Source organism: Cinclus cinclus, chromosome 2, assembly GCF_963662255.1.
Source record: "Cinclus cinclus chromosome 2, bCinCin1.1, whole genome shotgun sequence".
NCBI lineage: Eukaryota > Metazoa > Chordata > Aves > Passeriformes > Cinclidae > Cinclus > Cinclus cinclus.
In genome coordinates, this window is record NC_085047.1 from 85141961 (window position 1) to 85158212 (window position 16252).

General features: G+C 37.3%; 1 protein-coding gene across 3 annotated transcripts in view; it reads left to right on the top strand.

Annotated features, from left to right (window-relative positions):
* Positions 1 to 16252, top strand: part of HERC2 (HECT and RLD domain containing E3 ubiquitin protein ligase 2) — a 104775-nt gene that overhangs the window by 34331 nt on the left and 54192 nt on the right. For all 3 annotated transcript variants that reach the window (XM_062487855.1, XM_062487856.1, XM_062487857.1), the window contains 24 exons: positions 192 to 349; positions 801 to 914; positions 2249 to 2500; positions 3365 to 3558; positions 4083 to 4283; positions 4931 to 5159; positions 5234 to 5358; positions 6243 to 6421; positions 7363 to 7547; positions 7929 to 8084; positions 8346 to 8531; positions 9355 to 9525; positions 9634 to 9737; positions 9847 to 9997; positions 10605 to 10819; positions 11698 to 11830; positions 11927 to 12054; positions 12177 to 12372; positions 12964 to 13100; positions 13598 to 13771; positions 13863 to 13999; positions 14081 to 14232; positions 14661 to 14852; positions 15698 to 15885. In XM_062487855.1, the coding sequence (XP_062343839.1) occupies positions 192 to 349; positions 801 to 914; positions 2249 to 2500; positions 3365 to 3558; positions 4083 to 4283; positions 4931 to 5159; positions 5234 to 5358; positions 6243 to 6421; positions 7363 to 7547; positions 7929 to 8084; positions 8346 to 8531; positions 9355 to 9525; positions 9634 to 9737; positions 9847 to 9997; positions 10605 to 10819; positions 11698 to 11830; positions 11927 to 12054; positions 12177 to 12372; positions 12964 to 13100; positions 13598 to 13771; positions 13863 to 13999; positions 14081 to 14232; positions 14661 to 14852; positions 15698 to 15885 (4057 nt within the window). The remainder of the gene's footprint in view (positions 1 to 191; positions 350 to 800; positions 915 to 2248; positions 2501 to 3364; positions 3559 to 4082; positions 4284 to 4930; positions 5160 to 5233; positions 5359 to 6242; positions 6422 to 7362; positions 7548 to 7928; positions 8085 to 8345; positions 8532 to 9354; positions 9526 to 9633; positions 9738 to 9846; positions 9998 to 10604; positions 10820 to 11697; positions 11831 to 11926; positions 12055 to 12176; positions 12373 to 12963; positions 13101 to 13597; positions 13772 to 13862; positions 14000 to 14080; positions 14233 to 14660; positions 14853 to 15697; positions 15886 to 16252) is intronic.

Consider the following 16252-nt stretch of genomic DNA (forward strand, 5'->3'; position numbering starts at 1 on the left):
ACATTCCTCCAGAGGTTTTCATGTTGCTGAATAATTCAATTTTGGCTTCTAGCTCTATTTGTATTTTGTTACTTCAGACTAATAATAAGGCTTGCAGGTAGAATCGCAGCAGTTTAATGAGTATGTCACACCTTTTATCAACTACTCATCCAATCACCTTTTGTGAAATATGTCACCTTCTCTTTAAATAGCCCTCTGGAGGAACCTAAGATGATATCTGCTTTATCTGGGAAGCAGGCTGGGAAACATGTTGTTCATATTGCATGTGGAAGCACCTACAGTGCAGCCATAACTGCTGAGGGAGAGCTGTACACTTGGGGACGAGGAAACTATGGCAGGCTTGGTCATGGTGAGTTAGTTGATATCTTCAAAGAAGTTGTTGAAGAATTTGATGCTTGTTGCAAATGATCTTTCATCCCACCTAAAGCTGATTTGAGAACTTTATGTGGCTTCATGTGAATTGAAATAATTATGGGAGGGATTGTCTCAAACCCATTAAATCCTCTGAGGTATCTGGAAATAAACAGTTGGATGGAGAAGAAAAATCTGCTATGTTCTCTGTTCCTATCCTTGTGAAGCTAAGACTGTTTCATGGGTTAAATCCTTGTCGAGTATCTCAAAGCATATGGGAACTTAATAATGATATTCAAATGTGGAAAAAAAAAACCAAAAACCTAAACAATGCTGCTCTACACTCACATAACACAACGTCCAAAAGCAAAGAAGCCAAAAACAAACAAACAAAAGAACCTGTTAGGCCTTCAGGGTTTTGCTTCTCACAGAACCACTTTGTTTTGAAGGTTCCAGTGAAGATCAGACCATCCCAATGCTGGTCACGGGGCTGAAAGGACTCAAAGTTATTGATGTGTCGTGTGGGAGTGGAGATGCTCAGACTCTTGCAGTTACTGAAAATGGTTAGTAGCAAAACAAAACTTAAAGTTTTAAGTAAGGTTACTTGGCCTTCCTTTTACTCTGAAGATATTTATACTGCAGATATGCTTATTTCTAGCAGCTTGAAGTCTGTAAGAATTTGAAGCTGAAATTCCTTCTGCGGAAATAAATGCGTACATTTATGCATTTTGTATATAATCTTGCAGAGGTATTTCCATGCAGCATTCCTTATGAATATCTAAATATATTGACTTATGGTGTATATATTTTTTATGTAAATGTATAATGGACCCACAAAATAATACATATATGTGCATGTGTATAAATTTCATTTGTTACTGTGTAAGTGCAAGTATCTCATATTGTCACAGGAGCCAGAATTCAGAGTAGGAGACCTGTCTCTGTTAACCCCTTGGAAGTGTCAAAGAGAAGCTGCATGGTAGTTCATCTTTACAACATCCCTGACCAAGGTGCCTAGGATGAGACAGATTAGAGGTTAAGCCCCAAAGTCATCTCTTAGAAAGCAGAGAGTTCTTGCAAGCTAGTTTTTCCTTTGAAATATAGCTGGTTAATGTGATGTGCATCATTTAAAAACTGAAATGTTTACTCATACTGGAAATGGAAACCCGGATTTTATCAATTTTTTCTCTCTCTGGTCTGTGCCTTGCATGCTTCTGTTGTTTGTCAGGATACCTGAGGGTACTGGTACTCTGCTTATGCAAGTAGGGAGCACAAATACATCAGAATGTAAAATGGGACTTTCATTTTAGACATGGATGGGTTTTCTATTCTTGAACCATAATTTTATTTACTGAAGATGCAGAATGACATGACTATTTATAAGTTCCTACATCAGGGCTAAGCATTAGTAGTGTATTTCAAAAGAACATGATAAATATGGCGATTTCATTTCATTTTGAGAAATGCTTGAATGATATAAACTGAAAATAAAAATGCATTTAACAGACAATTTGGCCATTTGATGTGGAAAACATTTTGTAAGTTCTTATAAATAATAAAATAAAGCAGTTTTTAACTTGTTTGGTTTACAGTAGATCCTATACTTCATGTATTTTTAAGAAGGACTTTCCATACACTAATAGATTTTCAGTGCATGTTATATGTTGCACTTCTTATGTTGTTTAGTTTTTTCATCATGAAAGCCTTTCAAATATTATTTCTTATTGTCACAAACTATTAGAAATTAATTTGGAACAGCTTTTCTTAAAAAATAAATTTAAAATTTAAGCTTGTTACGGAATCTTGGGTTTTTAAGTACATACTTGTTAAAACAGATTACTTGGTTATATGAAAAAGCAGTACAATTATTTTTTGTTTTCTTTCTCCTGATTTAAAGGCCAAGTGTGGTCTTGGGGTGATGGAGACTATGGAAAACTGGGAAGAGGAGGCAGTGATGGTTGCAAAACTCCCAAGCTGATAGAAAAGCTTCAAGATCTGGACATTGTGAAAGTACGCTGTGGGAGTCAGTTCTCTATTGCTTTGACCAAAGATGGCCAGGTCTACACCTGGGGGAAAGGTGACAATCAGAGACTTGGGCATGGGACAGAAGAGCATGTTCGATATCCCAAACTGCTGGAAGGCTTGAAAGGTGATTATCAAAGTTGGAAATATTCCAGAGCACTTTCTGTTGTTGGAGCTTTTTACCCAACACAAATGAACTCAACTTTGGGTGATGATACTATGTACTCAGTCATATTTTATGCTGGTAGCACTGAAAAAATGCATTTCCCATCACTTCTGCATTTACACCTACAAGATTTTAGCAGACTTCAAGACACTATGTTATGACTACTTCAAATGCTGCATGTTATGTGTTCTCTTTGTTCTTACTGCTTTTCTTCTTTTGGGTTCACAGAAATGTTTGTTTAAAGCAAGTATGTTTGCATGTCATGCAAATATATATATACATAATATATGCTTAGATTAAGGCAAGTGAATGGAATAAATGAAAATAACAGGCAACAAATAGTGTCATTAACGTTATGTTTGGCTTTTGACTTGTTTGCAATAGAGTGAAAATGATTTCTTTAATTTGTAAGAAACATGAGGTTCTGTAGGGGCAGATGAGAAAGTGCATTAAAAAAGGTTTCTGTCTTTCCTTTGAATTACTATTCATATATGTTGAATAATGTAAATGAGAATAACTTTAGAGTCTCTTGTCATAGATGGGGAGATCTTTAAATACCTCTTTCCCAAAAAAGTTTTTAAGTAGACAGGACACAAAGTAGATTTTTTTTAAAACTTGTAAGCTTACGTACTTACGTGTATCTTGGTTTATGCTTTGCTGTACCCTTCCAATCCACTGCTGAGGCAGAAGTGAGACTCTTGCCATCCCTAATATGTTCCCAGTTAAGCATGTTTGTAATTAGCGTAGTTTTCATTACCTCTGCTATTTTTCTGTCAGTGATTGTAATATCTGAGTTATATTTTCAATATCTAACTTTCCTACCAGGAAAGAAAGTGATAGATGTGGCAGCTGGATCTACCCATTGTTTAGCACTGACTGAAGATAGTGAAGTGCACAGCTGGGGAAGCAATGATCAGTGTCAGCATTTCGATACTTTGCGTATCACTAAGCCAGAGCCCACAGCTCTCCCGGGGTTAGACACAAAGCATATTGTTGGAATTGCTTGTGGGCCTGCTCAGGTAGGTTTTATTTTTGAATTCTTTGGTTTTACCTCCCACTGAGGTTGGTTCTGTATTCTGTTCCTGGTCCTTCACTATGTGCTTGCATGACTTTTTGTATTCTTCCTTGTTCTGAGTAAATGAAGGCTTTGGAAAATACAAAGCTTGTGCAGTTGTTCTGCCAAAAAGGGGTGATTAGCTTTCCCTCTGTTGGGTGTTCTGAGAAGTAGCTGTTTACCTGTTTTGTTTTATGTGATACAGCAATTGAGAAGTTGTCAGCAGAACGTTTCCTGTGGCAGGAATAGTGAGAGACCTGGTATGACAACACATTGGAAAAAGTGATAAGAGAGTTCTGGATCTCTATGGATTTATGTAAATGTACAAGGATGCAAGTAGAGCATTCTCTTTGACAGCTGTGCTGATATTATTTGCATTTCATCTATCACTCTTTGAAGGCAGATTTAGCTTTACATTCCTATCTGTAGTCAGTGTCATAGTCAAAAAATAACTAACTGTGCAACTTTGTGTATTGTTTCCGTTGATAGAGTTTTGCTTGGTCATCGTGTTCAGAGTGGTCCATAGGCTTGCGGGTACCTTTTGTGGTGGATGTTTGCCCCATGACATTTGAGCAGCTGGATCTGTTACTGAGACAGGTGACTGAGGGAATGGATGGGTCCTCTGACTGGCCTCCTCCTCAGGAAAAGGAGTGTATGGCTGTGGCAACATTAAATCTTCTAAGACTTCAGGTACCGTCAATTTCTTACACTTTGGGCAGTCATTGAGCTGAATGTTTTCGCTAAATTGCTTGGGTGGAAACTATAACCTTTAATGTGCCTTAAAACACTTCCATTGATTTAAAGAAGTGAAATAACTACACTATCATTTTGTACTCTCTGAAATTTGGCATCTAGTGGTTGTTTTTTGTTCTTCTTGACAGCTTCTGGGTTTCATTAAGAATGAACTATAAAGATATCAAAATTAAGCCTTGTATAATCAGATTTTGAGCATTTTTATGAATTTTAAATAGCATTTTAAAAAGTGAATGACCTCTTTAATTGGTATGTGGCAGTCACTAAAAATATGCTATTTTTTTCTAGCGTTACGTAGTGATGCAGAAACAGTTTAGGTTATTCTTTAGGCTTACTTCAGAACTTTGGGGCTTATAGCTGCCATTCATAATCTTTGAGTATTGGTTTAAATTCAGGATGTAGTCAAGCCAGCATTTCCCTTTAATTTTACAGATTTGCAGGTGAAAGTTCGTATCTTGGTCACTGAACTTACTTGCTGCGGGAGTGACTTTCACCCACCCACACCAAGTTTGTATCACTTGTTAATTAACAAGTTTTTCCTCCCTCCCCCACCCTTTTTTTTTTTTTTTTTTTTCCCCCCCCAGCTTCATGCTGCCATTAGTCATCAGGTGGATCCAGAATGCCTTGGCTTAGGTTTGGGCGGCATCCTGCTCAACAGCCTGAAGCAGACAGTGGTGACGCTGGCCAGCAACGCCGGGGTTCTGAACACGGTGCAGTCGGCGGCTCAGGCGGTGCTGCAGAGCGGCTGGTCTGTGCTGCTGCCCACGGCCGAGGAGCGCGCCAGGGCGCTCTCCGCGCTCCTGCCCAGTGCAGGTCCGTCCTCAGACTGAAGTCTCTTGGTTTGGGCCTTGCGTGTTGACTTCATTTATAGCTTCTTCCGTTCTTAGTTTCAGGAAATGAGATGAATGTTAGCCCAGGACGTAGATTTATGATTGACCTCTTGGTGGGCAGCTTGATGGCTGACGGAGGCTTAGAGTCTGCACTGAACGCTGCTATTACTGCAGAAATTCAGGTATGGTTCATCAGCTTTGCAGTTCAGGTTCCTCCGCAGGGTACTGGATTGGAAATTTATATAAATATATGAATAATTGTGGCTTCAGTTGTGAGCTGTGAAGCAGCTACTGGTATGTATCCACCGTGGTTTTGTGGAGTTCCCTTACTCTTTTTGACCTTCACCACCCTCATCCCTCCCTGTAGAGGAGATGAATCCCTCTGCAGACAGCCCTGTGAGGGCCCCCTGGCACTTACCTTGAAATAAGAAAAACTACTTGCTTAGAATGACTCATGTTAGAAAAAATGTAAGCTCTTCCTCTTATCTTTTTAGAATACTATTAGTTAGGTTTGATTCTTTATAATTGGTTGTCCCAAACAAAGAAAGATAATGTAGTTGGCCAAAATGTGTTAACCCTGTTTTCCATTGGTTTACTTGTGATCCCCCCAAACCCTGTTAAAGTACATATGTGATCCCCCATCTTTGGATTTGACCCCTTCATGGACAATAATAAAGCCTGTGGAAAAAGTCTGAGCTGCTCTCCCACTCTTTTTATGCTGGCTGGAAACTACAGGCTTCTGTGAGAAACCATGAAGCTGAGTGCCTGAAAGGCCAGCACTCACAAACCTTGTAACTCTCCCCTGCCCGACAACAACAGGGCAGGGGGGACAAGGAAAAGTTACACCTCCCTTCTCCTTTCTTCTTACATTAGGATTGTTTTTAAAAAAACGTGCCCATGTGGTTGTTACAGGATATACAATAGGCATTTTGTTTGGCAGGAATCGTTTCATTTTTGCAGTTGGTAAAAGTAACTTGATCTTATTGCCATGAGTACTTGTTAGCAAAATGTTTCACGATCATAGTGGAAGTTGGTGTGTTTTCTTTAACCTGATTTGCTTCTTTAGGATATTGAAGCAAAAAAAGAAGCACAGAAAGAAAAAGAAATTGATGAACAAGAAGCAAATGCATCAACACTTCATAGGAGCAGAACTCCACTGGACAAAGACCTTATTAACACTGGAATCTATGAATCTGCAGGAAAACAAAGTTTACCCTTAGTTCAGTTAATTCAGCAATTGCTAAGGTAATTGTTTGGAATTTCTTTAACTTTTGTACAGAAGATGTATTTAGCTGTTCTGTGAACTAATCAGCTAAGCAGTGATTAATTTTGGCTCGCAAATGAAGTCTCTTGCTAGCATTTTTAGCTCCTCAGAATTAAAAACATTGAACATTCTTGTAGCTTATCTGCAGTTCTGTTATGTTTGCTAAGGAGCAGTGTTCTATATACTACATTACCCAATTTTAGAAAGACTGCCTTGCTTTTATGGATTTTGATGCTTCCTCTCTGAAAGAAGTATCTGAAAGTTTTTTGTACCGGATGTAGGACAAATGTTTAAAAGAGTGTCCTTACAAAGTGTGAGAATCACCACAAATTTGTTTAGAACTGAGTATTTTGTTCTGTTTGTTTAGAACTGCCTCAAGGAGACTGTAAGTGGGGGAAGAAACCTCAATTTTAAATTCTTTATGGAGACTTGTGAATGAATGCATGACCAATTAGGTTACTGAGAGCAAAGCTGCATTATATCAGCCAGAGGAGCTATCAAGGACTTAACACAGAGAATGCATAGCACAAAATAATTATGAATTTACCAAGAAATTTATTTTACTTTTTCACTTAACTGTGATGGCAACCATTTAATTTAATCAGTACTGAGATTCTTTTGAGCTATGTAGTGTCATGGCTTTCAGTGCAGCCTCTCATTGAAGATTGTCAGATTGTGTTTCATAGTGAGTGATGACAGAAAGCATAAACTCGAGGTATTTTACAAATCCTTTTAACTAAAATGTATCCACAGGGCCATTGACTTTTTGATTACTGCAATGCAAAGGAGTGAAAGTTCTGTATATAAGCTTTGCAGAGGTTTCTTATGTATTTATGTAAAATTGTAGCAAAAGCTTTAACCCATGGACTGTGGGCTTTCTTTACTCGGAGCTCCCCTTAAGTGATACTTTTATACCACTTAGGAACATTGCTTCGCAGACCATAGCCAAACTAAAAGATGTTGCTCGTCGCATTTCTTCCTGCATGGACCAAGAAATTTATAGCAAGGAGAGATCTGCTTCTCTGGACCTGTTGCTCCGTTTTCAGCGTCTACTTGTTAGCAAACTTTACCCAGCAGATTGTGTCGGCCAGGTCCCTAATACTTACAGTAAGCTGTGATTTATTTTTTTTTTTTTAAAAAAAAGCAAATTACCTCTGACCTCTCCCCAAGTATTTCTGTAATAGATTTTACAGGATAGCAGTTTCTTATTTTAGTTTATCTTTTTGTCTCATTTATCAGCCTAGGTGCTGCCTGAACTTTATTTATTTCTGTTTATTTCCATTGTTTTCTGTAAGTGAAGTCTTTTTTTTGGTTAGGTAATAGGATTGACATAATAAACTTTTAAAAAATATTTTAAAAGATGTGATTTTTTAAATTAGTGCTAGTAATGAGTGGCATAATTTCAGGAGAGTTTGTCATCTTTTGAAATCTGTTTCTCAGATATGACTATGTGGTGATTTTCTGTGCTCTTCCTTTATTTTTATACAGGTCCTGACCTCTTAGGTGTTGGTTCTTTACTGAAGAAATACACTGCTCTTCTGTGCACACACATTGGTGATATACTTCCTGTGGCAACCAGCATTGCTTGTACTAGTCATAGGCATTTTGCAGAAGTATCTTGTGTTGTGGATGGAGATTTAACAGGTAGGTTTTTGCTCATTGTCCTATTTTCTTCCCCTTCCATGGAATTTTAAGACTTCCTTGAAAGTTCTAAATGGCTAAGAAGGAGTCAGTTTAATTTTTTGGTTAATGGGAGAGGAGGGAAAATCCAGTGAGGAAGGCTAGAGATTTGTACTCAACACTAGTTGAAGGCGGAATATATTAATGGTGATTTACTTCTGCAATGCAATAAATGTAGAACTTGAACTCATTGTCCATATCTTCTGCGTTTGTTTTTTGGTTTAGGCATTCTTCTTCCAGAACTGGTGGTTTCTATAGTGCTACTCCTCAGTAAAAACGCTGGATTAATGCAGGAAGCTGGTGCTATCCCTCTGTTGGCTGGTCTGCTGGAACATCTAGACAGATTTAACCACTTAGCCCCTGGAAAGGAAAGGGATGACAATGAGGATTTAGCATGGCCAGGAATAATGGGTATGAACTTAGCAGTATCTGGACTGCTTTCATAAAGTAGCTGTATGAAAATGGTGGCTGTTCATGGACTAGTCTGAGAAAGGGAAGCTTACTTCGCAGTGCAAAGTTTTCTTAACCAAATTATGTGGCAGTCATGAGGCAGTATTTATTTCTTGTCAGTACGTTCTTAAGGAAGTTACATATAGAGGAAGCATTAAGCAGAGTACAGATGCAGTTTTTTGAGAAGTAGTTCACATAATTCTGCATTTTGAGTTGCAGTGAAAACCTGAGTAGTACATCTAGGCATTTTCTTACTAATTCTCTCTGTAATACAAAGGATGAGTAATGTGAAAGCTTTGAAATAACAAATTTTATTTTCTCAGGGCACTTAGTAATATGAGCTGTATCTGTGGTCAAAAGAGAGCCTTCTTTTATATTACAATATCTGAATTTCAGCTGAAATTAAATATGCAATAGATTCCTTGCAGGCAAGTGAGTAATAAAACCAAAGTAATTCAGTGGAAGAACTGATTTGAGCAGTGACTTAGCAAAAAACTGATCGTTCTGCCCCACCTCCACACAAAACAGCCATATAGCTGGGCAATGCTAGGTGACATTAAAGATTAGTGCATAAAAGTATACAGTATTCAGACAATTTAATTGCACAATGTATAGACAGGAGCATAATAATGGCTACTTTTACTTGGGAACATACAGAAAAATAAGCAGCTTTTGAACAGATGTGAATAATTGAATTAGGCAACCATTAAAATAATGTTCCCGAAAAACCCCTTACTTTATGATTTCCTGTTGATAAATTCTCTTTTCTGTTTTATATGGATAGGTTCATTTTTTACTGGCCAGAGTTGCAGAAATAATGAGGAGGTGACACTTATACGTAAGGCTGATCTAGAGAACCACAACAAAGATGGAGGATTTTGGACAGTGATCGAAGGGAAAGTGTATGATATAAAGGACTTCCAAACCCAGTCTTTAACTGGCAGTAGCATACTTGGTAAGAATTTTCATCTGACTTAAAGACACAAATTACTTTTGTTTCAAAACCAGGTGAAATTAACAGATTTGTAGATATTGTGTATTTACTACTTCATTTCTTCATTAGCTCAATTTGCTGGTGAGGACCCAGTTGTTGCTTTGGAGGCTGCTTTGCAGTTTGAGGACACACGGGAATCAATGCACGCCTTCTGTGTTGGCCAATACATAGAGGTAAAAATGTTACAATGGGTAAATGCTTACTGAAGCCAAGCATTGTGTTGCTGTCAGATTTCTTGTTGGGGCTCAGTTCTAGCTTGCAATTGCTATTTCTTTTGTGCAGCCTGACCAGGAAGTGATTACAACGCCAGATCTCAGCACTTTGTCATCACCTCTGATAGACACAGAACGGAATTTGGGTCTTCTCCTTGGACTGCATGCTTCCTACCTGGCAATGAGCACGCCACTTTCTCCTCTGGAAATTGAATGTGCTAGTAAGCAGGATGTCATTTTGAGCTTTAAGAAGTGATAAATATTTGTCAAAACATGCAACAAAATGACAAAGGACAAATAGGTTAACTGAAAATTTAGCACTTGTTTAGACTTGATATCCTCTGTAGGAGTTCTTTATTCTTAATGTTAACGGCCACGCTCATCAAGATCCCAGTAATTTAGCAAGATTTAAATAAGGATTAGGTAATTTTGAGCAGTTGAATTCAGAATTTCATAGTATGCAACATAAAATAGAAAATGATGCTACACAGTCTCCTATCTCACCAATTTGTTGTCAGTTAAGAGTGCCTGGGTCATGGGGTGTTTGTTATTTTCTTATTGGGTGTCTTGGTTTGGTGAATAGAAGGTATAATTCAAGACTAATGGCAAAAAAAATTGCTAAGGCCCTATATCTCTTAAACGGATGATGGCTGCCCTGTTAGTTCTTTCTTGGTTACAGAACTCTTTTTCTTTCCTGTGAAGAAGTTTCAGCAAATGAGGAAATTGCTAAGTGTTGTTGAAGCCTGTGAATGCATTTTATTAGAGGAAAGTGAGTCTTGATAGCTTCACCTTTGATCAGAATATTCACTCATGTTTTCTTTATTTTAGAATGGTTGAAATCATCGATCTTTTCTGGAGGCTTGCAAACTAGTCAGATTCATTACAGTTACAATGAGGAAAAAGATGAAGACCATTGCAGCTCACCTGGTAACACTACCCCACATAAATCAAAACTATATACACACCGATTAACTTTGAGTGACCATTCACAACCCTTTCTCCAAGCTATTGCAGATAATAATATTCAGGATCACACTGTGAAGGTAAGCCCTCAGTGTTTCTGTGCACACTGTTTCTGAAGGGTGGTTGTTGGTGGTGAAAATTCCCCAGAGGTTATAGCAAAACAATTAAAAAAGTTATTTCAGAATTACTTTCTGTGAAAGGAATGGTTGAGTACTGCTAATGGATAAAATGTGTATATTTCACTTAATAGCATAACAGTATGTTATTTCTTCAGAATTTTTGAGTGAGAGAACTAAAAAATTTGAATATTCTTACAAAAAAATTAGTAATGCATTACTTTTCATGCCAGGTTTCAGCAGCATTGAGAGATCCTGCTTACCTCCAGTTGAACTGAGATGGAGTTTTTTTGTCAGGATGCAAATGTATTTTATGTTTTAGATTCACATATGCCTTTGTCTTAAAATGCCTTTGGGCCTTGAGGCTCAGGTTTCACATGACTGAAATTGTCGATATTATGAAAAATCCCGTGATTTACATTGTCACTGTCTTCTGTAATACATTCAGATTTTCTCACCCTCTGAGTTCAACTCCTTAATGAAAAAAAACCAACCTAGATAAGTCTTTGGAATAGTGATGATGATGAATTATGATTTATCAGAAGACAGTGGAAAATTGTGTTAGGTGACCTGACTAGCTCATGAAGAGATCAAAGCAGTAGTAGCTTTATTCCTTGAGTCATACATTTCTCTCTTCATACAGGAGAAGGGATGTAGGGTATTTATAGTATTGGATTGCAGTTGCTGTGTGTTAAATTGCCCACACTGCATATTGTATCTCAGCAATGTTAGTTCAGATTGTGGAGGTTATTCAGTGTTATTTAAATGCTGCCTGTGCTATTTTGAGTCCTTCCATTATATTTTAGAACTGAAGTTGAACAGAGGCTGTTGTGTTTTCTTAGGACTTCTTGTGTCAAATAGAGAGATACTGCAAACAGTGTCACTTAACAACACCGATCACATTCCCTCCTGAGCATCCTGTGGAAGAAGTAGGACGTCTGCTACTGTGTTGTCTTCTGAAGCATGAAGATTTGGGTGGGTAGGCTTGTGCTGTATTTGTTTTGACTAGTTCAAACTCTGCTTCAGATGTTTTTGGAAATGCATGTTCAAACATTGTCTTTTCCCATTAAGGTCATGTAGCGCTGTCTCTTGTTCATCCTGGTACCCTTGGAGTTGACCAGGTGAAGCACAAAACCTTACCAAAATCTGTAGTGGATGTGTGTCGTGTTGTCTACCAAGCAAAATGCTCACTGATTAAGGTAAGCCTCTTTGCTGCTGAAGTTCAGAATAATTTTCATTAGAAGTGTTTTATTTAAAAGGCATATATTGTTAATTTAATTGTGTATTGTACAGCAATTTAATCTTTCACTGTCTTTTGTAGACACATCAGGAACAAGGGCGTTCTTACAAGGAAGTTTGTGCTCCCGTCATTGAGCGTTTGAGATTCTTATTCAATGAGCTGCGTCCTGCAGTTTGCAATGATCTCTCTATAATGTCCAAATTTAAACTTCTTAGTTCCTTACCTCGATGGCGAAGGGTTGCCCAGAAAATCATTAGAGAAAAAAGGAAAAAAAGAGGTAAGGCAGAATTAATGTTGTATTCTCCTTGAAACAGTGGAAATCCATTTTATTTCAAGGTTTGCTGCTGTGAGACTCTCAGGTAAAGCATCAAAGCTATTTGGTTTCTGCTGCTTTTTCATGAAGTTTTCTAACCCAGTGGTTGCATGTTAGATCCTACAGCAAGAACTGGCAAGCAAAAGTGTCAAGTTTAGTTGAGATGTGTTTCTTCATGCTCCAGTGTATTAAAAATGATCCTTCAATGTCAGACTCTCTGAACTGGTTGCAGTAACATTCTACTGGAAGTGACATTTTTAGAAATCATGTTTTATTAAAGTGTAGTCAAACAGCGATTTAACTGGAAACAAATTAATGTTGTGAACAGACACCAAACGGCTTTTCGAGTTTGTCTTTAAAGATAAAAGCATATTGCAGGTAATACCAGAGTTAATTTGGTAATAGTTGGATACAGAGTTAACCAAGACTACATTTACATTTTATTACGGATAGATCTTAAACATTGTGTGTGCTTAAGTTCTCATGCAAACCTGAAAATGTGATGCTGTAAAATCTAATCAGACTGCATGAAAAAATAATACTCTCGTTTTATAGTGCCAAAAAAATCTGAATCTGCTGATGTAGAAGAATCCAAAGTAGGAAATGAAGAGAGTGATTTAGAAGAATCTTGCGTGGTACCTCACAGTCCTGTACCTATAGATAAAAAGCCTATACCAATCAAATCTCCCAAGGTAGGATATCAGATTTTGAATCAACCTTGTCAATAAAAATAACAAGAGAAAAAAGAATGAGTGAAAGCATGATGGCCATAACTTGACTTTAATAATGGTGTTTGGGATGTATAATTAAGTATGACATGTTGTTTCAGTGAAGCCTGGAATGATTTTTAAAAATAAGGTTGTTCTATGTATTGAGTTTTTGTAAAGATACCGTCTCTAATTGTAAAATTAATGATAATCTTAGATAAAGTTTAATTTCAAAATATGAAGTTGTGATGGATTACTTCCTCTTTTTTTGAACATTAACACATTTGAAATTTTATGTAGCAATAGTAAAAAAGATAATGAGTTAAAATAATAAGCTCTTTCCTGACTTAGAGGAAGTTTTCATTTCCTCCCCTGACCGCCCCAGTATTTTAAATCTGGAAATTGTTTTGCATGAAATAACTTAGGTTTTCAGTAATTTTATAGTTTAAAACGTTTTAACATTCTACCTTCTTGTTTTGCAGGATAAGTGGCAGCCAATTTTGAGTACAGTTACAGGTGTCCACAAATACAAATGGCTGAAGCAAAATGTTCAAGGCTTGTATCCACAGTCTGCCCTCCTTAACACCATTGTTGAATTTGCCCTTAAAGAGGAGCCGGTGGATGTAGAAAAAATGAGAAAATGTCTATTGAAACAGGTAACATGAACAAAAATGTGCCACTTACATAGCTATGACAATTATTAACAGTTTATATAAGTATGACAATTTGTTTTTTTCTCTTGGACAGTTGGAAAGAGCAGAAGTTCGTCTGGAGGGAATAGACACTATTCTGAAATTGTCAGCTAAAAATTTTTTGCTCCCATCTGTGCAGTATGCTATGTTTTGTGGATGGCAGAGGCTTATTCCAGAAGGAGCCAATATAGGGTAAAATTTCTTGTTGCTTTTGCTTCCACAGTTGGTTAAGAAGAAAACAATACTTATTTTTGTTGTTGTTTTACTTTGAAGGGAGCCTCTTACTGACTGTCTGAAGGATGTTGATCTGATCCCACCATTCAACAGAATGCTGCTGGAAGTAACTTTTGGGAAGTTGTACGCGTGGGCTATTCAGAATGTCCGGAACATCTTGCTAGATGCTAATGCAAAGTTTAAAGAACTAGGTGAATCTTACCTTGTTGCTGTTTTCTGCAGGGAAAACTGTTTCACATTAATATTATTGCCTTTTTTTTTTTTTTTAAGTTCCCAATAATTAGGATGTTGAAATCAGTTCCCTTGATTTGTGTTGGGAATTACTTTGACTTTGTTCCTGTGTGTTGTTCCAACCTCCCCACTCTGACCTTGTGTTAACTCACTTTTCAATGTTTGTGTATGTTGCTGATTTCCCAGCAACAGGTGATTGATTACTCGTAACATCTTAGTGTTAAAGTAGTAATTATAATCAGTTTCTTGGAACTTCTGCTTGTAAGTTCTCAAAGCCAAGCAGGGAATAAAAATTATTTTAAACCATCAATCAAACAAATCTATAACCTATTCTACTGTAGCTCTCAAATGTCAGTTGACTTTGTTATTTATACTATGTTTGAACTAGGTCTGCAGCCTGTTCCTCTTCAAACAATTACTAATGAGAATCCAGCAGGACCAAGTCTTGGAACTATTCCACAAGCCCGTTTTCTGCTGGTCATGCTGAACATGTTGACACTGCAGCATGGTGCAAATACCTTGAGCCTCCTCCTCAATTCTGGCATGCTGGCCTTGACACAAACCATGCTGCGGCTGATAGGTACAATTCTTCCTTCCTTCTTACTTGGAAGAAAGCATTTATTTTACAAGTCTCCTGTATTTTTTACCTGTTGGTGTACTCAGATTACAGAATCACTTTGCTTCTTGAAGATAGTGCTTAATGCTATTTTCCTTTACCCTGGTACAAAAAACACATCTGTAAGCATGATTGAGAAAGAGGTTAATTTAATTGCAGCCTTTATTCAGTCTTTCTTTTTTAATAAAGTGTTTGCTTTGACCATCCTTCGTTAAAATTTCAGTTAATGTGTAGTTTTGATGGAGCTGTTGGAAATAAATTAAAAATGGGAGATTTAAATTTGAAGTAGTAAAAACTGCCTGCACTCTACTCTCCATTTCATTTATTCTACATATGAAAAATGTTCCCAGTCTGCATATTTAAGCTTGAATCTTTCTTTGTTCTGTTACAGAAATTCTCTGGTGTGTTTTGCTATGATTCAAAATGCCATGTTTTTTCTCTTTTTTTTTTTTTTGTCTTAGATAATAGCAAACATTTGTTCCTGTAACTTGTGTTTAACTGGAGTGTACACTGAAAGTTTAAAAACAAAAATTCTGTTTATAGAACCATTGAGCCAATTGTGTCATCATTATTAATGTCTTATTTGTCACTTGTTTTTTCCTTCAAAATTAGATATTTCAATTCCTGTGCACTCAAAGCAATTATACCCAGTTTTCTAAAAGGTCATTTGACTTACCTGCAAGTCATACTTCCTGTTTGTTACTGCTTTAATATTGCAAAGTTTATGTGCCTGTAAGTTTACGTGTGACAAAGATACTTACATACACATGTAGCTGGATTTAATCTCTTTCATGTTTTTTCCTTGTTAGGACCCAGTTCTGATAATATTGAAGAAGATATGACTGCCTCTTCTCATGGGGCTTCTGCTACAGTCCTAGAAGAATCAAGAAAGGAAACTACACCTGTTCAGCTCCCTGTTTCTGGACCAGAGCTGGCAGCCATGATGAAAATTGGTACCAGAGTGGTGAGAGGGGTAGACTGGAAATGGGGTGATCAGGTACAACTTTTTTTCATACAGGTTTTGGGTGTATTATTATCTAAAGTCTCTGTTCAGTGGACTGTCTGAAGTTCCTGGTCAATCAGACTTAAGGGCGTTTTACATTCCAAAAATGTTGAACTAAGGATAAGGGAATTTAAGAGAAAATAAACCTTGCATTCCAGCTGGTCCTCAGAGATCAAAGGGGCTGGTTGCAGCTGGGCTGAATTTCTGATTGTAGCCCAGTTTAACATTGCAAGTCTGGCTGAGTTGGGAGGAGAGCTTGCATGAGCGCAGAAGCACAAATAGTGCAGTTCTGTGGATGTGATGGATTCAGTAAGGATTTGCATGATCCCATGTGTTTCACAAATAGTGTGGTTAATTGAAG